Source organism: Leuresthes tenuis, unplaced genomic scaffold (genome assembly GCF_036924035.1).
Source record: "Leuresthes tenuis unplaced genomic scaffold, fLeuTen1.0.hap1 SCAF_21, whole genome shotgun sequence".
Taxonomy (NCBI): domain Eukaryota; kingdom Metazoa; phylum Chordata; class Actinopteri; order Atheriniformes; family Atherinopsidae; genus Leuresthes; species Leuresthes tenuis.
In genome coordinates, this window is record NW_027325375.1 from 24,744,920 (window position 1) to 24,767,927 (window position 23,008).

General features: G+C 40.0%; 4 protein-coding genes across 9 annotated transcripts in view; 2 read left to right on the forward strand and 2 right to left on the reverse strand.

The window, feature by feature from the left end:
- Window positions 1-58: 58 nt before the first annotated feature.
- On the reverse strand, window positions 59-6,773 carry ubb (ubiquitin B). Of its 2 annotated transcripts, XM_072374501.1 has the most exons (3): window positions 6,693-6,773; window positions 4,488-6,090; window positions 59-816 (listed from the first exon to the last, which is right to left on the reverse strand). In XM_072374501.1, the coding sequence occupies exons 2-3, from the start codon at window positions 6,080-6,082 to the stop codon at window positions 126-128; spliced, it is 2,286 nt and encodes a 761-aa protein (XP_072230602.1). In that variant the 5' UTR covers window positions 6,083-6,090; window positions 6,693-6,773; the 3' UTR covers window positions 59-125. The 2 variants fall into 2 exon arrangements, with proteins under 2 accessions (XP_072230602.1, XP_072230601.1); XM_072374500.1 differs by lacking the exons at window positions 4,488-6,090; window positions 6,693-6,773 and adding an exon at window positions 1,555-1,643 and having other exon boundaries at window positions 59-823.
- Window positions 6,774-8,718: 1,945 nt separating this feature from the next.
- On the forward strand, window positions 8,719-9,838 carry cenpv (centromere protein V). Its single transcript, XM_072375030.1, has 4 exons — window positions 8,719-8,907; window positions 9,052-9,121; window positions 9,205-9,319; window positions 9,636-9,838. The coding sequence occupies exons 1-4, from the start codon at window positions 8,792-8,794 to the stop codon at window positions 9,779-9,781; spliced, it is 447 nt and encodes a 148-aa protein (XP_072231131.1). The 5' UTR covers window positions 8,719-8,791; the 3' UTR covers window positions 9,782-9,838.
- An 8-nt stretch (window positions 9,839-9,846) lies between these two features.
- pigl (phosphatidylinositol glycan anchor biosynthesis, class L) lies at window positions 9,847-20,471 on the reverse strand. Its single transcript, XM_072375029.1, has 7 exons — window positions 20,189-20,471; window positions 19,527-19,626; window positions 13,466-13,556; window positions 12,302-12,369; window positions 11,510-11,541; window positions 10,437-10,570; window positions 9,847-10,161 (listed from the first exon to the last, which is right to left on the reverse strand). The coding sequence occupies exons 1-7, from the start codon at window positions 20,445-20,447 to the stop codon at window positions 10,033-10,035; spliced, it is 813 nt and encodes a 270-aa protein (XP_072231130.1). The 5' UTR covers window positions 20,448-20,471; the 3' UTR covers window positions 9,847-10,032.
- Window positions 20,472-21,061: 590 nt separating this feature from the next.
- Window positions 21,062-23,008, forward strand: part of ncor1 (nuclear receptor corepressor 1) — a 46,511-nt gene continuing 44,564 nt past the window's right edge. For all 5 annotated transcript variants that reach the window (XM_072374578.1, XM_072374580.1, XM_072374582.1 and 2 more), the window contains exon 1: window positions 21,062-21,176. The gene's annotated coding sequence lies outside the window, so the exon portion shown is untranslated. The remainder of the gene's footprint in view (window positions 21,177-23,008) is intronic.

The window sequence follows — 23,008 nt, forward strand, 5'->3', positions numbered from 1 at the left end:
TAATACATTGTTAAGATAACATTTGTTCAAATTCTAGACAAATGAGTGAGAAGAGTCATTTATTGTAATCTAATTTTTTATTGGGTTATTTGGTTCAGTTGTCATACGTAAAATCATTGCATCATTTACTGCCCGCCTCTCAGACGCAGGACAAGGTGGAGGGTGGACTCCTTCTGGATGTTGTAGTCAGAGAGGGTGCGGCCATCTTCCAGCTGCTTGCCAGCAAAGATCAGCCTCTGCTGATCTGGGGGAATGCCTTCCTTGTCCTGGATCTTAGCTTTCACGTTCTCAATGGTGTCACTGGGCTCAACCTCGAGGGTGATGGTCTTGCCAGTGAGGGTCTTGACGAAGATCTGCATGCCGCCTCTCAGGCGCAGGACAAGGTGGAGGGTGGATTCTTTCTGGATGTTATAGTCAGAGAGGGTGCGGCCATCTTCCAGCTGCTTGCCAGCAAAGATCAGCCTCTGCTGATCTGGGGGAATGCCTTCCTTGTCCTGAATCTTAGCTTTGACGTTCTCAATGGTGTCACTGGGCTCCACTTCCAGGGTGATGGTCTTGCCAGTGAGGGTCTTGACGAAGATCTGCATGCCACCTCTCAGGCGCAGGACAAGGTGGAGGGTGGATTCTTTCTGGATGTTGTAGTCAGAGAGGGTGCGGCCATCTTCCAGCTGCTTGCCAGCAAAGATCAGCCTCTGCTGATCTGGGGGAATGCCTTCCTTGTCCTGGATCTTAGCCTTGACATTTTCAATGGTGTCACTGGGCTCAACCTCAAGGGTGATGGTCTTGCCAGTGAGGGTCTTTACAAAGATCTGCATGTTTGAATCTGGGAAAAATAAAATATTCCATGTTATCAATACTCTTTTTTATAATGGAGCCAACAGTAAATAAGCAAAAAAATATATTTTTAGTGCTCGACAGATCAACTAAAACAGGGATGAAACATATTTGACCAGCCCTCTATGTTATCACATCTTGCTAATTTTACGTCTACACGGACGATTACATTTTTTTTTATTATTTACAGACCTATAAACAAACGAAAAAATAAAATCTACACACGTCTTTTGTCTCTACTGTACTAGAACTAATAACGTGCTTTAGTCTTCCGTTTCACGTGAACGAACTGGTAGAAGGCCGGCGATTCCAGTACCAGCGCCATTTTAGAAAAAGCTATTGTTGTTTGGCTTCTTTTTTTTCTTTTTTTTTCCAGCTAACGTTGCGCCCTGACGGCCGACAAAAGATAGACAATGAGCGTCTTTGTTACTCTATTGATTTGGCAATTGTCTTTAGTGACATTGTTCAGACTGACGATGCACAAGGCAGTCTAACAATTTAATTACATCGTGACTTAACAACACAAATCGTTTAAAAACATTTTTTTTACCGCTAGCTAAATTACCCTTTCTAATCATTCTTATGGTATATGCTAACTGCTCAGAACAAAACAGATTAGGTAAAAAGAGTTAAACAAATGTATAACCATAACCGATAAACATTAACTAATCTCGTGGCATCTTAAATAAAGAGAAGGTGGAGAAAAGATTATGTACTTACAATTTTTTAGAGCGACGTCAAACGGACTACAGTAAGGTACACTCCCTCTGACCGCAGTCGCCCTGGAAACGGGATTATTTATACGGTAGACACTTCACCAACTGATATTCATCCGCCAATGAAAATAGTCCCCAGCTGTTCTCCTCCCTGTTTCCGCTTATCTTTGATTGTATTTGAGTACCATTTAACACAGTTACACTTACGGAAATGTACAAAACAATAAAACAAATTGCCCACCAAAACAATGCAGTACTAAAATTAGAATGTCTATATTGTCATTGTCAACTAAAGCAACAACCACAGAAGTAAAGAAGGAATAGATACAAAAAAGAATAATAATAATTCCTGATCATGGCATTAAATGAGATAAAGGGGTAGAAAGAGTGAAACTTATAAATTTCGCGATGGAACCTGAAAAAAGCGCCATCACTGACAGCAAAATTGATGTAAAAAAACAATGTGGCTCACGTGACACAACTGACATGGCAACCACGTGTCCCTGCAGCTGAGACAGTCATTACACAAAGTTAAATGTAAAGTAACGCATTTTAAAAGAATATGCTAACATGGTTTGTGTCTCTACCAGCTGTTTATGACAGCAGGAGCACTTTCTTGCTTTTTGTGTATCAGCCAGGAAGAAACTAAAAATATGTATTGTCATCTAAAAACAAGATGAATTGAAACTGGTTATTTCTGTTACTTGGTTTCACTGAGAAACACAAAGCACATCATTAATCTGTTTAACAGTATAGCCTACTGGTTAGACTAGTTATGCTTGTTATAGCAGATTTTTAAAAGCTGTAAGAGGAAACCTGTTAAACAGGAAATAAGCCCGTTACTTCTGGTCAAACATGCAGATATGTCTCCTTAAGTTTCTTTAAATAGTGTTACAGCCCTATATGAGTGCACCATCCTGTCATTTCCTGAGCTTGATATTTGATTTTGAAAACCAAAAGCAGATTATTAAGTCCGCAGTGCAGAGACACACATGTCTTTGTGGGGATAAATACCCAACACACGCTTACAGAGATGATAGTGTTGAGCCAGTTTAACTTTGGATTAGATGATAAATACCACAACACAGTCCTCGTGCAGCCTATAATCCACTCAACATTCCTCCTTCATGACAAAGACACATGTGCCTGCTTAGCAGTGTCAGATTGGACTCTGAGAAGGCTCATGGGAAACATGTGGGTGATAAATAATGAATCATTAAAGGCAATAACAACAATAAGATTTTGATGGATTGGCGACTTTTAAAACCCTTTTTATTTTTGGTAGGTACAATTTCTATGAAACCATTTGATACTTTTAAAATAGAGATGTTTTTCTAATGGGACTGATAATTCATTGACGTCTGAAACACACTTCTCCCAAAAGCCATCATTATTTCTGTAAGGGGTCAAAGGTTAAAAGGCTACAAACACCAGGTTTGATTTCTAACAATACACTGCATTACATGCGTGCATCATCAGATTTATGCAGATTATTCATATGCAAAGTAGCTGTTACTATTAAATTAAATGCTTTTTTCTTTCTCTAAAAGTTGCTGGAATATGATCACAAAGTGCAACAGAACATAAACATTCCCAGTAAAATCAAAGTAAATTATCATATTTCCTCCACTGACAAAAACAAAGGAAACATTCTTTGCTTGAACGCACTAGTTTCCTCTAAATTCCTCTTATTTACACACGTCATCTTTCACCAACACACGGCTCGGCAATAACATTATGTGTGCTCATTTTCTGTAATACATGTTTCTGTACAAATTAACACGTCTTGTCCCGCTGGGAGACTTTGATTTGCTTCATGCCTGCTAAGATCATAAGAAGGTTGAGTATGTTCTAATCGAAACACTGCAAATATTGGCACGTTCTTATTTCCATAAGATGAAATAATAAGCTGGAAAGCGAACAGATTCCAACTTAAATCACACCTCTTGACAACAAGCCTTTCATTTTCATTTGATGTCACTGTGCCTTCTCTAGTAGCCGTTTTCATGGACACTGACGATCTAAATAAAAATCAAACCAGACCAGAAATGCCTCATGTAACTATGGCGACACAAGCATATCATGCTGTATTAACTCCAAAGAAACATGCCAACTTTTTGTCATACCAGCAATAGGTGGTGTTACAAGCCTGTGAATCAAAATCCTTTCAACCTTGTCTGTTATGTTGTTTTGCAGGGTTATAGATAAACACTAATTATATTTATTGCTACACAACCCAAAGGGTATATGTGCAAGACTGAGTTTCTAATTAAGTGATTATATCCACTAAATAGCCTCTTTGCTGCTTTAATTTGTATATTTATGTCCAAACCTAACAGCTTTCTTGTAAAATCTGTAGAAAAGTATTATTCATTTGGTGCTTTGTATCTATAAACTTGTATCCAACACAAATCCCCTATAAATTTGCAAAATAAAGGTGCATATTTCATGTTATCGGGCTTCTTGACTATACCAATGAGAGACCTGTCGTGAATAACTGGAGCAGAGTATTTAAATTATTTCTGTTCAAACTATATCCTGTAAATAAATTTTTCCAATAAAGTAAATGAATACTTAGCACTCTATGCTGCAGTTCAGTAACTACATATTGATTGCAGCTTATCAAGTTTGTCACCTTTTAAAAACGTATGCATGTGCCCATTATTGTGCTTCATCAGGACAACTTTGTAAGATCAATATAATTTCCTTAACTCATGTGGATAATTGTAATGCTCTGTGGTAAAAGGTGGTGTTATATAAATTTAAAAACAAACAAAAACATCCACACCATAAAGTCAACCTTTTATTAAAGTGATGAATGAACAGTTTGGTCACTGAGGTTAAAATCTTTGAAATAACTACTTTTTGACTTTATATGCCAGATTGTTGTATACTGTGACAGAAACATTGTTGACATGGAATCATGACTTTTACTGCCCGCCCCTCAGACGTAGGACAAGATGGAGGGTGGACTCCTTCTGGATGTTGTAGTCAGAGAGGGTGCGGCCATCTTCCAGCTGCTTGCCAGCAAAGATCAGCCTCTGCTGATCTGGGGGAATGCCTTCCTTGTCCTGGATCTTAGCTTTCACGTTCTCAATGGTGTCACTGGGCTCCACTTCCAGGGTGATGGTCTTGCCAGTGAGGGTCTTGACGAAGATCTGCATGCCGCCCCTCAGACGCAGGACAAGGTGGAGGGTGGATTCTTTCTGGATGTTGTAGTCAGAGAGGGTGCGGCCATCTTCCAGCTGCTTGCCAGCAAAGATCAGCCTCTGCTGATCTGGGGGAATGCCTTCCTTGTCCTGGATCTTAGCTTTCACGTTCTCAATGGTGTCACTGGGCTCCACTTCCAGGGTGATGGTCTTGCCAGTGAGGGTCTTGACGAAGATCTGCATGCCGCCCCTCAGACGCAGGACAAGGTGGAGGGTGGATTCTTTCTGGATGTTGTAGTCAGAGAGGGTGCGGCCATCTTCCAGCTGCTTGCCAGCAAAGATCAGCCTCTGCTGATCAGGGGGAATGCCTTCCTTGTCCTGGATCTTAGCTTTCACGTTCTCAATGGTGTCACTGGGCTCAACCTCGAGGGTGATGGTCTTGCCAGTGAGGGTCTTGACGAAGATCTGCATGCCACCTCTCAGACGAAGGACAAGATGGAGGGTGGATTCTTTCTGGATGTTATAGTCAGAGAGGGTGCGGCCATCTTCCAGCTGCTTGCCAGCAAAGATCAGCCTCTGCTGATCAGGGGGAATACCTTCCTTGTCCTGGATCTTAGCTTTCACGTTCTCAATGGTGTCACTGGGCTCAACCTCGAGGGTGATGGTCTTGCCAGTGAGGGTCTTGACGAAGATCTGCATGCCACCTCTCAGACGAAGGACAAGATGGAGGGTGGATTCTTTCTGGATGTTGTAGTCAGAGAGGGTGCGGCCATCTTCCAGCTGCTTGCCAGCAAAGATCAGCCTCTGCTGATCTGGGGGAATGCCTTCCTTGTCCTGGATCTTAGCTTTCACGTTCTCAATGGTGTCACTGGGCTCCACTTCCAGGGTGATGGTCTTGCCAGTGAGGGTCTTGACGAAGATCTGCATGCCGCCCCTCAGACGCAGGACAAGGTGGAGGGTGGATTCTTTCTGGATGTTGTAGTCAGAGAGGGTGCGGCCATCTTCCAGCTGCTTGCCAGCAAAGATCAGCCTCTGCTGATCTGGGGGAATGCCTTCCTTGTCCTGGATCTTAGCTTTCACGTTCTCAATGGTGTCACTGGGCTCAACCTCGAGGGTGATGGTCTTGCCAGTGAGGGTCTTTACAAAGATCTGCATGCCACCTCTCAGACGGAGGACAAGATGGAGGGTGGATTCTTTCTGGATGTTGTAGTCAGAGAGGGTGCGGCCATCTTCCAGCTGCTTGCCAGCAAAGATCAGCCTCTGCTGATCTGGGGGAATGCCTTCCTTGTCCTGGATCTTAGCTTTCACGTTCTCAATGGTGTCACTGGGCTCAACCTCGAGGGTGATGGTCTTGCCAGTGAGGGTCTTTACAAAGATCTGCATGTTTGGACCTAGAAAAAGAGAAAACCAAAGAGGAAAAAAAAAATATGAAAAACGTTTAGATTAAGTAAAAAACACTCTGACAGCAATCAATATATAAATAATATTATAAAAAGATGTGACTCATTATCACTGACGTGAAGAAAAAGTATTTAAGATATGATTAAAGGCAATATTCAGTTTATATAAATAATGTTTCTCTAAAAATAAAGTCTTCAAAGATTAATGTAGAGTTTCTAACTATCGGCAGTTCAGCAGCCATTTCAGTACGAGCGCCATTTTGAGATCATGTTGACCTTCCTTTTGTTCGCCTGTCGTTAACCGTTAATGGCCGATAGAAAAAAAATGTCTAGTCATGCTGATATTAACAGCTAAGCAAATTCACATTAAGAAAAAAAATTATAATCGACGAACAGATTAGCAGTGTAAACTGTACGATTCTCATTCAAATGTGAAGATTTTAACGAAAACATTTAGATCTATAACCGAAGAACAATTGAGTAATTCAATTCCACAAAGTGTTACACATCAGTACTGACCAAAACCCCACTACATACATTCACATGCGACACGATATCATATGAACTGAAAGAAGACACAAAAGTGAACCTACGATGTGGAAAAGCGGTACAAAGCTTCTTCGTTGTTCAGATAGCGCTGTCTTTCACTGCAACTGTAATGCTGAAAGGGAGAGCTGCACTGGTATATATACTAACCTCTACGTCATCACTTCATATCAGTCCGCTTTTAAAAAGTAGTTCCCAACGCAAAGAACTATGCAATTTCAATACTTAGAAGGTAGATATTTCACAATAGAAATATATTTTCTGAATAAGAAACTTACTTTCAAACAAATATACAGTTGAAAATTTAACTATAAAGAACATTGTTGTACTGACATTTTCTGCGGCGGAATAATACCCTCACTACACTTCGGCTGTGTCCCCAGAATTTTCCAGAACCACCCACAGCAACAGTGATACTTCTTCGGGCTTCTGATTGGATGGCACAGTTGTTTGTTTGACCAGTGATTGGTTGCTGATTTACAGTAAGTAATGTTTCATGACTAAGTTATGATCATGGCTATGAGGCCTATAACACAGACTTCTTTGACAATGATAGTGACCTATTTAAACGAAACCTTTTATAGGTCTGAACTATAACGGTGTGGGTTTTCATTTAAACTCCTCTTGAAAAGGCAATATCAAACAACTTATTTTATTTAACTTGTCCAGCCTCAATGATTGTGCATGTTTATGACTGGCATGTAAGAGGAACATATGCAGACAAGAACCTTGCTGATCTCAAGTTTGTTAACAGATGGAAATGTGCTTGTTAGACTGGCTGCTGCGACAGCAGGGTCTGGTTACTGAACAAAAGAGTGGCCCATTTTGTGATTTAAAGCCAGCCATATTTATTATACATTAAACACAAACAGATTATTTTTGGCTATAATCATGAATGTTTTGTTCCTTGCCAGGAGAAATGACAGAAACCACCCTGATAGGCAAATTGTTGTCTATTTTTCTCAAGCTAAAAGACCTCTGAAAGTTATATTATAATGTTTTTCCAACTTCTTTGTTACTCCATTTACTAATTCTATATTATTCTATTATTAAAGTAATAGGAAGTCTGTTTTAACAATTTTTCTGAGCAATATCAAGACTGAATCTTAACTATTTTTGACAGGATGACTCGAGTTCAAAACTGATTAAAGATAGGGTGGAGTATCTGTAGGGGATTTTTATTTGTTATAGTGAATTGTAGGTATATGTTCTTTGAGTCAGTTAGCTAAGTTAACAACATGGGCGTTCAGGCCTCAGGTTAGAGGTCTCCTGAGTGAACTACAGGAAATACCACTTGACACTGAAGAATTTGCAGAACGTAGAGATCACTGTAAAACTTCATCACCGACCATTGCCCCACTTTTAGCATGCATCATTAAACATAACCGTGTCAGTAAAATCAAAGACTTAAACCTCAGAGGGAGGGTCTGAAACCCACTTGTCTCTATATTTGGTTCATAGATATGATACAGCTCTGAAAGTCTTAAGATATGTATTTGGGTCACAGCATTTCTCTTACCCCACCCATTCGGCAACTTGTCATATGACACCGAACTCGTGATGCATCACGCCAGTGCTTTCCAACACGGTGCTAGCCGATCTAGTTCAACCTCTGAGGAATGTGTTTGTGCAAGTCTTCTGTACTTTGCCCTGCCTCTTGCTGGGGATAATTATTTACCAATCACGAAGTGTTCCAGGAAAACAACTTATTAAGCAGGAAACAGGCCTAGACATAGGCTGTATCCCTGTTCTAGCAGACCCCTTTAGAAGCAGACATGTTTATAACATGAACTGAAAGTGTTCACAGCTTACAGCAACACATTCCATGTAACAATATTCAACTACCACATCAGTAACTGTGACGATTCCTAGGCGAAACCTAGGTGAAAGGTATTCACTGTAAATATGTCACTTATCAGGTATGGACTTTAATCTTGCTCACTGCATTTTCCTTAATAGGATGACTGGAACTTTTTGGGCGGGACGTCCACGTCAACAGGTTTTGTAATAAACACGTCACAAAAGTTCCAGCTGAACTTTATCTATGTGTTGGCTAAATAAATCTACGTTGTTTTCCTTAATGCTGGTGTTATAGGGTTGACTGTTCTGGATAAACTCAAATCCAAGCATATAGATATTGATTCTAATGTTCTTTTATTGTATTTACAGAATGGATCTTGTGAAACATGCAGGTGGCTGCCACTGTGGGGCTGTCAGATTTGAATTATGGAGTTCCTCAGATCTCCATGTTTTTCATTGCAAGTATGGAACATTTATTCAATTGTACCGTTACAAACCAAGATATTTAGATATATTTCAACTCTACAATTAATTTGTAGCTTTTATAACAATGCTACTTGTACAGTTTTTCAGCAAATAAATGTAAACCAATCTATCCATTCCCAGCTGTAGCATTTGCACAAAAAAACAAAACCATCATTTTATTGTTCCAAAAAACTGCTTCACGCTCTTACAGGTAAGAAACTCTGCATCAAACTCACCGTTTAAAAAAATTATTTAGAAAATGAAAGAGTTACTAGTGATATTTTTTCTTCTCAGGGGCTGGATAATCTGACTACATACACCTTTAACACCCATGCTGCTAAACATACCTTCTGTAAAACCTGTGGAGTTCAAAGTTTCTACACGCCACGCTCCAACCCTGATGGATATGGTATGACCCCAGTGTGCTGGCGTAAGCTGTTACATGTTGTAAACTGTTTACGTCAAAGTAACCAACCCAGTTTGCTCTTTAGTATTCTTCTTTTCCAGTATTTGTAGCAAACAGAATTGTTATGTTCACAACAAGAGTCTAAAGGTGTATAACGGATAACAGTGATATGAGGAAACCACCTTGAAAACCATTGTTTAGCCCCACACAGCCAGTAAAACCAGGTTGTCACTAAGATATGTGCAAGACAGTGATATATTTTGGTTGAGATGCAAATCAATGAACTGCCCTTTGTTTCTCTGACTTGTTTTCTTCCCAGGTGTTGCTCCGCACTGTCTGGATCCAGGTACCGTGCGCAGTGTCACAGTGGAGAACTTTTGTGGGGAGCAGTGGGAAGAAAGCATGCAAGCTCATAAGAGCATCAGAGACATGTCTAAACCTGGAGAGAACACACAGCTAAAATAACACCACGATGATCCTAGAATCAAACTTTTATTGATGATCATTACATCAGAAGTCGTGAACAATAATGTAAACAAAACAGTGTTGTTGTACAGTGTTAAGACATAAAACAATAAAGTTGTTTCTGCACTAGAAATATAAGAAATTAACTCATGTTGCTGACTGTCAGTTTTGTTTATTCAAAGTTCATAAAAAAATATACAGCCTGGTAATACCTGAAACATTTGTTCAACACATCAGGATGAGATGATCTTTTAATAGATCTTAAGGTTCTTTGGTCCCTGTGGAACAATGTGCAATGTATTTATGAACATGTAACGAGAGAAGGTGATATAGAGGTACCGAAACCACAAAAGTTGAGTGCGATGACACAGCATGGCTGCCTGAAAATGAAAGAGAAACATTTAATTGATAATATGATGACTTTAAAATGACAGGCAATGCAGTTTAAATCCTAATTTTCTCATGAAAATGTGCTAGTTACCCTGATGACTCTCTATTTCAATACTTCTTCCTTACAATACCCGTAGTTGGTTTTACTAACTTTATCTCTTGCTTCTTCAGCACATGTGCTGCGTGTATAATCTTATTATGGTGTGCTCTCTAAGAGTAGACAGTGACGTGCTTTGCCAACAAACTTGTCTACTTGGAGGCTTACTTTGGCCTGCTTGTATCCCTTTGAGCCAATAATACAGCGGAGATGTGAGGGCAGCAGCCAGCTGAGGGGAAGCTCCAGAAAGGAGATGTACTTCCTGAGAAGGCCAACCGTCTCCAGGGTGAGGAACACGCAGTCTGGGAGTAAAGACAGAGACTCAATCAGCAGTAATGTAGTTAAACACTCATGACAGAAGCACATAGATTGGCAGCTTGACTGAGCACAGATTGCTAATACGGGACAAAAGGTTTCTCTTTCTTTCAAATATTTTCATGCGTCAGGAGTATGAAGGGCACGTTAACTTTGTACGTGATTAACAGGGCGCCTTGAACAGCCAGGTGACGAGGCTTAACGTTGGGCAGGAAGCCAACGGTAGAGACAAGAAAGACAGAAATGCCTAGTAAGAGATAAACAAGCTTAAAAGTGTTCACTTCACTTTAAAGAGAGCAATTCTGACTTAGGCCATTGTGTGCTCAACAAAGGTTGAGTTTCCTGAAGCCTCGAGGCTGAGACAGTGCCTTCCTAACATTTAAACAGCAAAATACAACCGTGTAGATCTAATATATCATCAAATAAATGTTTGTTTCCTATCCCATCATCTACTGTAGTTTAATGGTTTATGCGCGCTCCGTGGGGCTTTAACAAGCCAGCAAAAAAGTCAGCCTGGTGTAACACGTTGCTGCCTTCGCTGTGCTACTTTTTCTTGTTCAAGAAGAACTCACATGGAATTCACATGGAGACACAGACAGACTTTTAACTTCTGTCAGCAACAAAGCCTTTCAAAGTAGCTTCAAGGCATATTTACAGGCCTCATGTCGTCACCAGCAGACTGAAGTACAGAAGAAATTAAAGACTCATGCGACACATTTGAACAGAAGAGGGAGCTATAAGTTCACAAACTACCCGGTGTGAGCTGGTGTTCACGGCACTGTTGAGGGGTCATAATGCAGCTTTTCAAAGTTTGGTGTCAAAATAACAATCATTAAGTTGCTCAAGAATTCTTACTTTTGGAGAAAAGGAGTGACCTGTAAATCTGACTCAATACCTCTGAAAAGTTTTTATTGCGTCAAACTCACCATCGGGCACTTCTCCTGTGGAGGAAAGGTGTCTGTGGATAAAGCAAAAGAAGTGTTACTCACTGAAAATGCCAAATGGAACAAATGCTGTCTAACAAATAACACATATCATGAAGGAAATATGTGTTGGGGATTTCTACACAGATTTCTATTTATTATTTATGACTTTATGTCTGTGGAAGCAGTTTTTCCTCCAACTTTGCTTTTAAGCCTGCACCGCTTGTTGACAAAAAACCAAGAGCAAAACATTGAGATGCAGAGCACTGTGAAATTAGCCCTCTGGGCTCCAGCCAAATGGGAATCATGAGATGTGATTTGTTTTGGTTTACATCTTATAAGCAGATGCGGCTCGCATATTGACAGAGTACCATAACAGGGGGAAAACGTTGCTATTAGCTTAGAAGATATTTAAGTGAAGTTCAGGGACAGTGATGCGGACTTCACAGCTCAAAACACATTTCTTTAAACCAACAGCCTGGGTTGGTCTCTCCAAACCAGAGCAGTTCTCCCTCTTCACCACTTCAGGGACAGGATTTACGGCCGCTTGTTTGGATGACCTCTCTGCTATGTAACAGATCAGTTATGAAAAACATGATGTGTATGTGTGTGTGTGTGTGTGTGTGTGTCTGTGGGGAAACATTTGGAATGAGTTTTGTTGTCGTTAGTCCAAATGTTTTGCATTTTCCTGGAGAGTGTTTTATGATTGTGAAGTGGTCTGATTTCAGTGTTTTTACTGCATAAAACCCCAGAGGATGGCGGCTTTTAAAAAAAGATGACAAGTCCAGTCTTTACCTGACAGCTTTATGAATTGATATGTGATTGGCATGGCCGCTCACTCCGCTCCCATCGAAGGTCAGCACCTGAAACAACAAAATGTCTCCTGGCATGGGCGAAAAACCAGAACCTTGGTGTCTTAAGAAAATCAAAATAATCCAAGGCAATAAAAAAGGGAAGGTTTAGGGTTAGTGGAAGGACTTCTGTGTGCGACTGTGGAGCAGCATGGCAGCTGACAACCTGATATTTAAAAGCATTTTTTGGTGTGCACACAACAGAGGAAACAAGTGGAAAAAAAAAAAATCAGATGAAAGGGAGAAGAGAAAGTGTGTGACTAAAGATGTGAGATGCCGTGCACAGGTGTACTCTACTATGACTGCGTCTTTGCAAAGTTTAAGCACCCAACTCCTCATGTATTAGAAATAACTTGTGAATTTTACATTTACATGTGGAAGAGCAAGAGAATGACGAGGTGATAGAGAGAAGAAGGAATATTATGCAGTTTAAGAAAATAAACTTGCTGTTTGGTATGTCTATGTTTTTTTCCTCGACTTTGTTCATTAGACCGGATGTTTGTGCTTTTTTCTGTGCATGATTCTCCAGCCGACTTTGTGATCAGAGGCAATATTTGCAGCTGAGCTTGACAGGATGGGAGGAGACTGGTGTTTGTCGTCTTTGATAACAAAGAGAGATCTGCAGCTTAAGGGTAGAAGGACCTGATCGTGTTGCTCTACGATCAACCATTGGTTTTGTTTCGTACTTTCTTTTGTGAAAGCAATGACTATTTTTGTAGTTGTTGGGTTAAACAAAACTGGTTCTAAATTTGCCACATTCCCATTAAGTAATAGCACGGAACTGCACCGAGGACGATAAGAATCTCTGTGTAAACACTGAAATTGAATTCAAACTTTCTGCTGCTGCAGCCGCCATTTCCTCTGGTTTTCAAGAAACTAAAAATGCAGTGTGGGTTGGACTAAAAGAGATGGTGGCTGAAAGGTATCATTACACAGACCACAGTCAAACTGGGATAATGAAGTAGGAAGCTGTGGTGCCAAAACACATGGCCAAAACAAAACAATACACAAATGTCTTACACAGAATGGCGGGGAAACTGTGTGTTAACACCAAACAGGAAATGACAGAAAAAGTCACTGCAAGAATTTAACACAGAGCTGAACATACCATGTTGAAGGAGTGAGCTCTTATGTACTTCAGTATTGTAGAGGAGACCAACGAGATGCTCCACTCGGCTTTAGGGTCATCTGGAAGTTTTCTGGAGGGCAAAAAGGGACTCTGGTTATCTACCGAGTTAATAATACACCAGTGTTTTACTGAGATAGAGATGTGCATTGTATGCTTATTGTAACCTTACAGTGACTGAAAGGGTTTTTCTTGTCTCAAAAACCATATTTTTGCACGGTTTAAATTGAATGAAGCATTAGAAAGTGGGCTTTTGTTGGGTGCAAAGATGAAGGAGTGCTGGAAAGTACAAAGGTTAAGGGTCAGAAAGGCCAGTAGCTTCGCCTTCATCTGAAACAACAGCCTAGAGGCAACACAAGGCATACATCAAACACCACACTTGGCTAGCCCACTCTCCTTGGCTTATTAAACATGCAAACACCCCCTGATTTTGCTCCAGAAGAACAGAAATAAGTAATGCTTCTCTAGTTTCTCAACACCCGTCTAAACTCAAGAGAAACCAGACAAAAATATAAGAAGAGAAGAATAAGATATGAATTTGGCTGATAGTGTTCAGATATGAATCTGAGGGCAGCATCAAAAGTGGAGCAAATCCAGTTATAATTTCTTTGCTTATGCTGATGAAAATGCCAAAGGAAGCAGACATCTGCGCAAATCAGTCTGAAGCTCTACACTTCAAAGAAACTAAAAGATAAGAGGAGGGATCAGTGACTCCTGGGGCAAGGCGTGCAAATGGCTTGTACAATACGTGTAACAGAGCAGGCATGTGTGTAGCATTACTTTGCAGTGCACTGATTCTGATGATCAACACTGAGGACGCTTTAAGCTAAAACAACAAGCATTAGAAGTTTTTCTATTTTTTGGATCTGGTTGTTGCCCATAAAAAAAGGTGAAATGTTTGGCTGTATAGAAAGTCTTTGTTTCTCTGTGAAGTTTTATAGGCCAAAAAATTCACCATGGAAAGAATCAGTATATTTATTGTTAGTTGTAGCTTGAATCTAATGTTTATTTGAGTGCACAAAATGGGGGTAGTGTTGCTCCGTGTCAGCAGTCGCCTCTCTCCCTTTTGCTGCTAACAATGAGCCAGGACAGTTGAGCTAGTAAAGGGAAGTGATGGATTAGCAGACAAATCTACTGGCAGCCTGTGATGAGGGGGTCAGGCTTTGGGTGAAAGGGGTGGAGAGTGGGGTTAGTGAGGTTGTAAATGTCGCAGGGAGGAGGGGCAGCCGTTCAGAGATGGTTTAAAACTGTCTGTCTTGGAGTGAATGCACTGCCCCGGCACTTTGATACAGTGACCTACATATAATACTGTCTGTGCATGCATGTGTTTGGAGAGATGTGGCTCTCTGAAATAAAGTGTTATTCAAACTAATGTGCTGCATTAGCTAACCAAATACATGCTTAATGTGTGAATTTGATGCCTAATTAAAAAAAAAAAACAGTTTGCTGTAGACTGAAAGCTCATAAAATCACACAAGTTTGTGAATACACCAAACATATTAGGAACTGTAATATCATAGTTCATATTACAAGTTATATTATCAATTTAATGTCACATTTCTTTTGCCACTGTTGTGTTTTTCATCTATTATCATTTAAGATGTTTTGCCTGCAGCTTGACAACCGTAGCTAAGCAGAAGCCTGCATGACGGAGTAGAGGGAAAAAAAAAAAGAAAAATGAACAAAAGATACAAGACACCTTGGCCTTTCTCAAGCAGGATGCAGGCTGAGTGTCAGCTTTGCCATGGCAACAGTGCAAAATGTCCTAAAGTAACCTCACCAGCTCCTCTTTGTAGCTCTGCATACGGATGTCTAATTGCTTGCAGGCATCTGCATGCAGATGTTGAACTTTGGCCCAGTAAAAGGATTTTGTGAATGTGTGTGTGTGTCAAAGAAAACTTGTTTAGTCTGGTTACATGGACCGCAGGTCTGTGAAACTGCCAGACTTCTGTCCTCATGGTCAGATCGTATGTCCTGGTGGGAACGGCTGAGATGCCACTACACGCTGACAGCCCGCCCACAACATCCAGCTGCAATGAGGCGAGTTGCAACTACCTTAACAACAGCAACTGACACATGTTTTGTTAATTACAGGCATCAGTGGCTGTAGGTCTTGGTATAGTTCACACATGTTGAGGTAATAAATGGAATAATGCTGTTAACCATGGAAATAATGGTGTTGTTTTGAAAGTAAGTTGTCCAGAAAAAGAACACACTAATGTGACAAAATTACAGTCCGTTACTGGCTTGAAGAATGAGTGAATGGAAAAGCAACTGTCTGGCAAAGCAGTGTGTGGTGCTGACACATGCATCTGCACTAAGAGCACAGCCAGAGGTCAGTGCCAGGGCTGGAACATCTCGCCACGGTTTTCTGCACCCTGCCATGTGAGTTTAAATCAGCAGAGGCTATTTTTAACCCTGATCAATGTATATTCTAACCTTGAGTAGGAGGAGAGTGTTACTGCCTTTTTCTTATCCAGAAAACTGTGGTCCACTTTTATATCCCTGTGGAGCTTTACACTGATTCAATTTAGAACAAAAGTTTTCAGTTTCTGTTATACTGGCGACAGATGATTTTGGAATAAATCTAAAGTATGACTGAAATTGAAATGAAACTGAAATTCACAGTGAAGCTTTGGTTCAGCGTGGTGGATAATGTAATGAAGAAGTGGACTGGGCGGATTTGTGCTGTGAGCAGCTATAATTGAGTCCAGGGAGCAGACAGAGGTCAACCCCGTGCAAGTGGAGAGCCAGTAAAGCGTGCTTAGATTGGGTTTGATCACAAAGCCCTCAACGTGCAATGGGGCCCCAGATACTGTCAACACAGCTGTCCTATACAGTGGGCAGGGAAAGTGAAGGGAAAATTTGATTTTAAAACAGAACTCACGTGTTCTTCCCGTCATCTCGAAGAACTGGTTTATAGCTCACAACAAGATTTGTCAGCATGACACATAACCGGCGCTGTGAGCGCTGCATGACAACATCCGAAACAAGACGATACTGTACACAAACCTACTGCAAAGAGCGTGCATTTGCATATTTTAGGCAAAGCGTAAAGGTGATGTTAAGGGTGCCTTCGTACAATGCAGCACCTGTGTGTGTGAGAGTGAGTGTTTGCATTACAAATGAATAGTTACCTGCCTGGTAGCCGAGTTCAAAGCAAATATTTGAATCTCCTGAACTCTGATGCTTTTCTCTGTGATAGTGTCGCACAGAAAAGCTCAGCTCTTGAGCAAAGGTGATAATTTTCACAGGAACGGTGCTCGTTTAAGGCTTCACATTATCTTTGATGACTTCAGCGAAAGCCTCCTACACATTGTGTTGAGATCAGTAGTGCGACCACTGTATATGAGCGACATTCACCTCCAGTCACATGAAAAGCTTCATGTCCAAACTCTTAGACCATTGTCTAAGAGCATCAAGCAGCACAACGTATTTTAGGTTCAGTTTTTGGACCCAAGATATAGTTTCCAGGGACGTTAAGCATCACAGATGTCAGTGAGAAAATATGGGGCTTTTAGAGGCATGAAATTGAAAAATTAAACTTATCTGAACTCCTTTTACAAAACAGTGATGAGGCTTCAAGGCTACAGCACATGGCATGACTATATTTAAATACAGTCCTTTTATTGTATCAGTAAGTACAAGTAATAAGTTAGAAATAGAACTGCAGCATACTGTGTAACAACACGCACTCTGTGTGAAGCAGTCTAGTTTTATTTTGGTGCAAATCACACTTACATGAATGCTAAATAATATAGACTTATTCATGCATTTAGCCCATTAAATAAGACAAAATACTACAGACACACTTTCGAAGTAACACGGAACAATTCCACAGCACCACAGACTTTCTGTAGCTTCCTTGATGTCTAAAAGGTTGTCAACAGTGCTCAAGTAGATGGGAGTTACAACAGGAGAGCAATAGAAAACACACAATAGACTTGATTTGTTTCAGCTAGATGCACTCTGGTCGCTCCAACATATTTTCTCATGTTAATTACACTTAATAGGCAACTCTGACCATTTCATTTCTAAAGATTAAAGCTGGACTAAATGTTACTCTGCATCTTTTTCTTACTTTGTGCACAATAAAACAACCAGGGACATACTTGAACAGACAAGGTTAAGAGCAAAGTTGAAGTGTAGCGAGCCATGTAGAGACACACAAAGAGAAAAACTGTTTGGAATGACCTACATTAGCGGTGCTTAGAGTGTTGCCAAAATGTATCCCACAGTCCTTGGCAGATGGCTTCAGTAGACGTGGACATGGGGGAGGAGGAGGAGGGTTGAAATGGAAAGGAGAGAGCGGACTTGGTTGTTAGTGAGTGGGCCTCTAAAAGTGCTGATTGGGTGTGTGTTTTGGGCAAACAACAGAATACATATAAAAAGGAAAATGGGCTACACTCCAGTTCAACAGAAGTGCAGACAGCTCTAAGATCAAAGTTCATTTATATTCTATGTGGATAGGATGATAAAATTGTAAAGTTGTGTGTTTGAAGTCTCACACACACACACACACACACACACACACACACACACACACACAAGCAATGGTCTCTGGGGCAGACAGCCTGGGCAGGCTGCCAGTTTATTACTGTGAGTTCCAGGTTAGTGTCAGAGTTCACCCACCTCTCCTGGGGAGCCAACATGTAGACACTCACACGTAGGCAGCCCCAAGCTTCTTAGAAACTCAAAACATTTTCAAGAGAAGCTGAAGATTTGATCCCAAACATATACTCTATATATATATATATATTTTTTTTTTCAAATTCCCATTCTTTCCCTGTAACTTCAAACTCCTCTATCCTGTATTTGCCTCTGCTTTACTCCAGGATGTTTGACAGCCAACAATTCTATCGATTGTTATAATCCTGAAACACAGCTGGAATGCGCAAATATCTTCTTCCCACAAATTTTCCACATGAAAATGATTGCTTAGAAAGAGTGAAATACATCATTTCAAACGTTGTTACTAAGAGGCAGATGTGCTCGAAAATGATTTTTCATCACAACAAACAAGAAAAACTGAACAGCTGTGAAAAAACTGAACTAGCAACCGTGAGCTACCAGCTACTCATAATTTAATTCAATTAATCCTTTGAAATATTACAGCAAAATAAGAGTCATAGGACTTAACTTTTTATAAATATAATTCATTTCAGATGCTGAATGTTACCTTAAAACATCATTTTCAAACTTGCTGAATGATACGTTGCACAGATAGATAAATAAATAGATGTGTAATAATATAGTGTAAATTGATTATTAAAAAAAATAAAATAAAATCGATAGATAGATAGCAGTCTTCATTCCTTCATTCATTTTACATTAATGGTCGCAGGGGGCTGCAGTCTGCTCCAGCTGTGGGCTGCGAGGCAGTGTACACCCATACACAGCATACAAGCTCACACTAACACCCAAGGTTAATTCAGAATCCCCATTTAAGCTAATGCATGTTTCTTGGACTGTGGGAGAAAGCTGGAGTACCCAGAGAGAGCCCTTGCAGGCAGGCAGACAGACAGAGAAAATGCTATAAAAAAGATATGTTGATGAAGATTCTCAGTCATCATAATAGCTTGCGCTTATTCAAACTCTTCTGATCTACAAAGATAGACCAAGAATCCAAACACTTTGAGGTGACAGCATCAAGTTACACCACTGTACAACCCCAGAATGGACTTTTTAAGCTTATTGTGGGCTTGTATCCCTCAGGGCACACCTATCACTGCCTCTTCATTTATGTCCAAGAAAATACATAAAGCCAGGACAGATCAGATCTGTTGTGGGGCAAATGCAATGATGTGATTCGTAGTCAACTCTATTTGTCCTGACAGGCAAAGGAAAAGAAGTGACTGGTGGGCTTCAGGGAATAAAGAAGCTGAGACCTAACCACTGAACAAAAGGAACAAAAGTACATTTTGCCCAGTGACTTTTACTTATTTTTTAAAAAAATCAGTTCATTTGTGCTTTAAATTTATAGTGCACAAAGCACAATGTACACAATTTGTATGTTGTGTGTTTGGTGCAGCCGACAGCTTACTTGTGGTCTACTATGGTGATTCTGGAGGCTGGTATGCCCAAAACGTCACAGCTTCTGAGAAGTTCTTCTCTACGTAGAGTTCCTTGATTGTAGTAGTTTCCTGAACAATATTTGGAAAAAAGATTAGACCATGAACATACTAGAATAAAGCTTAAAAGTCTAAATTTGACCAGTGTTTGTATCACATTTCCAATTTTCATAGCTAAATTGCCTAACAATATTGGGGGGGGGGGGGGGGGGGGGGGGGGTGTCAATATAATTTATGTATTGAGGCCTTTTTTAATCTTTGGTTTTTCAGCTATTGCTCCATCAACTAAGTCAATTTGCCCACTTTTTCATTTGGCAACACAGCAAGTAATATTATAAATGAAATAATACTAAACAAAAGGTGCTAGAGGTCAGTAATTAAGATCATGGAAATGAAAACAGAGTAACTAAAACATGATGTTAAAAACACATCACTGGTGTATGTATGATTGTGCGTGAGGGGGCTTTCTCACTTTCTTTTAAAGGATTTACTTTATTTTGGTAAGTTCCTGCAATAAAAACTAATGTGGCTAACATTAGTTAGCGGCATGCTACATGTTCAATAACGCGTCAAATTTACCCGCTGATGTTATTAATGCAAAAAAAATTAAATAAAAATTGCATCGTCATCGTACCTTCAGATAAACACAGCAAATTAACGCTGGCATTCATTTCAACGAGTCGTATTATTGCGGGCGCGAAGAACATGCATTCATCATCCGGATGCGCAGTAACAATCAGAGCTCTAATGTCGACGTCTTTTGTTTCTCTTTCTGATGAAACGTTCATTACATGTTTCAACGACTCTGACAAAATTCTCCGGTGTCGATAGTAAACCCATTTTATCACAGTCAAATAGGATGAAACTATGAAGACCAGCAAGTAAACATACATTATTCTGTTTACCAACACTATAAATAATCCGTGTGAAGACAAAAATCTAACTTGCAAATGGTTCCACGCGTAAAAAGTATGCCTTTTTTTCGTCCAAAGTTGCGTATTCTTTGAAATTTTCAACAAAGCCAAACTGCTCACATTTATACCTACAACTGTGCTTTCTCTCCCTCTTTTAAAATCACTTTCGCATCTCACTATGTTTTTTTGTTTAAATCAATTGAAAGGGAGACCGGCGAAATGACACAGACTTTCTTTTTCTGACCTACTTGTAAAATTAAGACCTGGAAACTTTTAATCTATTTTGAATAAATAAATATAATTGGTGTTTTTAAAAAGTGGAAAATGATAAACACACGGGTATTACCGTGTTTGAGGGGAAGATTTAGTTGTCACACTGCTCTGTCCTTGCAGATACATAAAAAACATATAAAACTTTTCCAAAATAATTTATAAAAGAGATACATAAACACCCAGTTGTTTACTTAATTTTGAAAATGAAAATAATTTTTGTAATCTGATATTTATTGAGTTATATAAGCACCCTAGATTGACTTGCAGGCTACATTTGTTTTGTCGCTGTTAGGATAGCGACCGACAAATGCGGCGCAGCCTTTAGTCTGCTCAGTCGTTCACAGCCCACAACCCGCGGATTTACAATCAACAATTGACACAAATTTCTGCCCAGGGATAGCTTTTTTCCCCATTTGTATAGCCTTCAAATATGCGGTGAGTACAAATCGCTTATGTGCAGCACATCAACACGTCTAATTAGTACGCTATTTAAACGAGTCGGTCTACGCTGAAAATCTGTCTTGCAAGATGGCGACGTGGTTGAGAATTCAAAGGTGAAATCCAGACAGAGTTAGCCAGCTAGCGACAACAACAACATATTAAATGTTGCGATAGCACGTTAAAATGCTGATATATCGCCCACCGTTAAGTTTGCGTTCATTATTGTGCACACCGCCGCATGTGCCCTGTGTTGTGGTTATAGTCCCATCCCCCCATGATAAGCTATACATCAAGTTACGTTTTTCTGACAGTGTGGTGTTAAATGATAACAATAACATCACATAGCAGCAGTAGTTTCTCAGTTTTCGAAGGAACCTTCGTGGCCAGTTGAGGGCTTGGGGAGCCTGTTGTTGAATGAGCTACACCCATTAACTCCACTTAAAGAAAAAAAAAAGAGGTTACTGTAAGATGGCGAAAGCTTACAAGATTATGTTAGTAACCAGACCCTGCAATGAGTTTTACCCTCAAAATGGCTCGGTTCCGTTTTGCTAGAGTAATTAAACTGCTGCTGCGGTGGAAAGGAGGTTGTGTAGGAGAGCACCACGGGGCGACAGCACATGTAGCCACAATTTGTTGGATTTAAACAGAGATGTGATGGGAGGGAAAGAGACAAAGCTTTAACTATACGTTACAAACGTCCATTAAATCGTCTACTTCAGGAGTTGCTGTCTGAGTTGTAAAAACAGACCTAAGAAACCAGGCACAGGTCATGGCCAGGTCACTTAACAGGGTTGTACTGGCTGACTGAGCATATTTCTAATGCAATGCTGGCAACGGTTGCTTTCAGTAATAAAGAAAAATGTGATTAAGTGTCTAGTTAACTGGAAACATGCAGCATGGAAACACCAGGAGTTTGTTTATGTTATTCTCAATGAAGGACACAGTGGTGTAATTATTGCCACTCTTATTCTTAATGTAAAGTCGAAAAGCATGCCTGGAAGATGACCAAATCCTCCCAAGCAACATCAGTGCAGTTCTTTTTTTAGTTCCCCATTTCATTGATTGCCAGCTATAATAGTAGATGTTTGTTGTTTGTTTGTTGACTCATGGTTCAAGTTCCTTTTTTTTTTTTTTTTTGTTGCTATATTTTCTAGCATTTTCTCTCAGCAGTGATATCAGCTTTAGGACATTGGTTGATCACTTTCAGGGGACTCAATGCAGCAGAGGCGAGGACAGAATATGGTGGAGTAGTTGAGGAAAATAGAACAAGAAAAGTAAAAGATACAAGGTGGCTGCTGATTGGAATATCCAAGGCATTTTTTATTCTCCTGGGTGCTCATTTTGTTCCTTTTGTTGATTGATTAGTCTCTAATGTTTGGTCAGTTTTTTTTCTCCTTGCATTTGACAGGTTGTTTTAAGCTGATTTGTTTTTCTCAAAGTTTGGCTCTAAGCCAACAGTCGCTGCAGACAATTAGACTCTTACACATTTAAAATCCAGGTTGTGGCATAAAGTTTGCGGACGTTTCATGAAATTAATACAATTTTGAAAACATGCATATATAACAAATCTCGTTGAAGATTTGAAAATACTCCAATGATGTGTTAACAGACGGAAACTTGGTTTTTGTTTGTCCATAATAACGAAACCAAATACAGGGTTTGTTATCAGGGAGTTTCTGTGCGTCTTCTTTAAGTCTGAAAGGGTCCCGGGCTGTGGCCTATACTTAATACACTGCTCCACACACCCGGGCTAACACAATTACAGCTTTTTGATGATTTCCAGCTGACATTTCTGATTAAATGCAAGTAGACTATTGGTTACTGAT

Coding starts and splice junctions, on each gene's coding strand:
- ubb (XM_072374501.1), bottom strand. CDS start 6,082: ATGCAGATCTTTGTAAAGACCCTCACTGGCAAGACCATCACCCTCGAG. Junction 817..4,487: donor GTCCTACGTCTGAGGGGCGG/GCAGTAAAAGTC, acceptor CCCAGATTCAAA/CATGCAGATCTTTGTAAAGA.
- cenpv (XM_072375030.1), top strand. CDS start 8,792: ATGTTCTTTTATTGTATTTACAGAATGGATCTTGTGAAACATGCAGGT. Junction 8,908..9,051: donor CTCCATGTTTTTCATTGCAA/GTATGGAACATT, acceptor ATCCATTCCCAG/CTGTAGCATTTGCACAAAAA. Junction 9,122..9,204: donor ACTGCTTCACGCTCTTACAG/GTAAGAAACTCT, acceptor TTTTCTTCTCAG/GGGCTGGATAATCTGACTAC.
- pigl (XM_072375029.1), bottom strand. CDS start 20,447: ATGTATGTTTACTTGCTGGTCTTCATAGTTTCATCCTATTTGACTGTG. Junction 12,370..13,465: donor GAGCTCACTCCTTCAACATG/GTATGTTCAGCT, acceptor TTGTTGTTTCAG/GTGCTGACCTTCGATGGGAG. Junction 11,542..12,301: donor TCAATTCATAAAGCTGTCAG/GTAAAGACTGGA, acceptor CTTTATCCACAG/ACACCTTTCCTCCACAGGAG.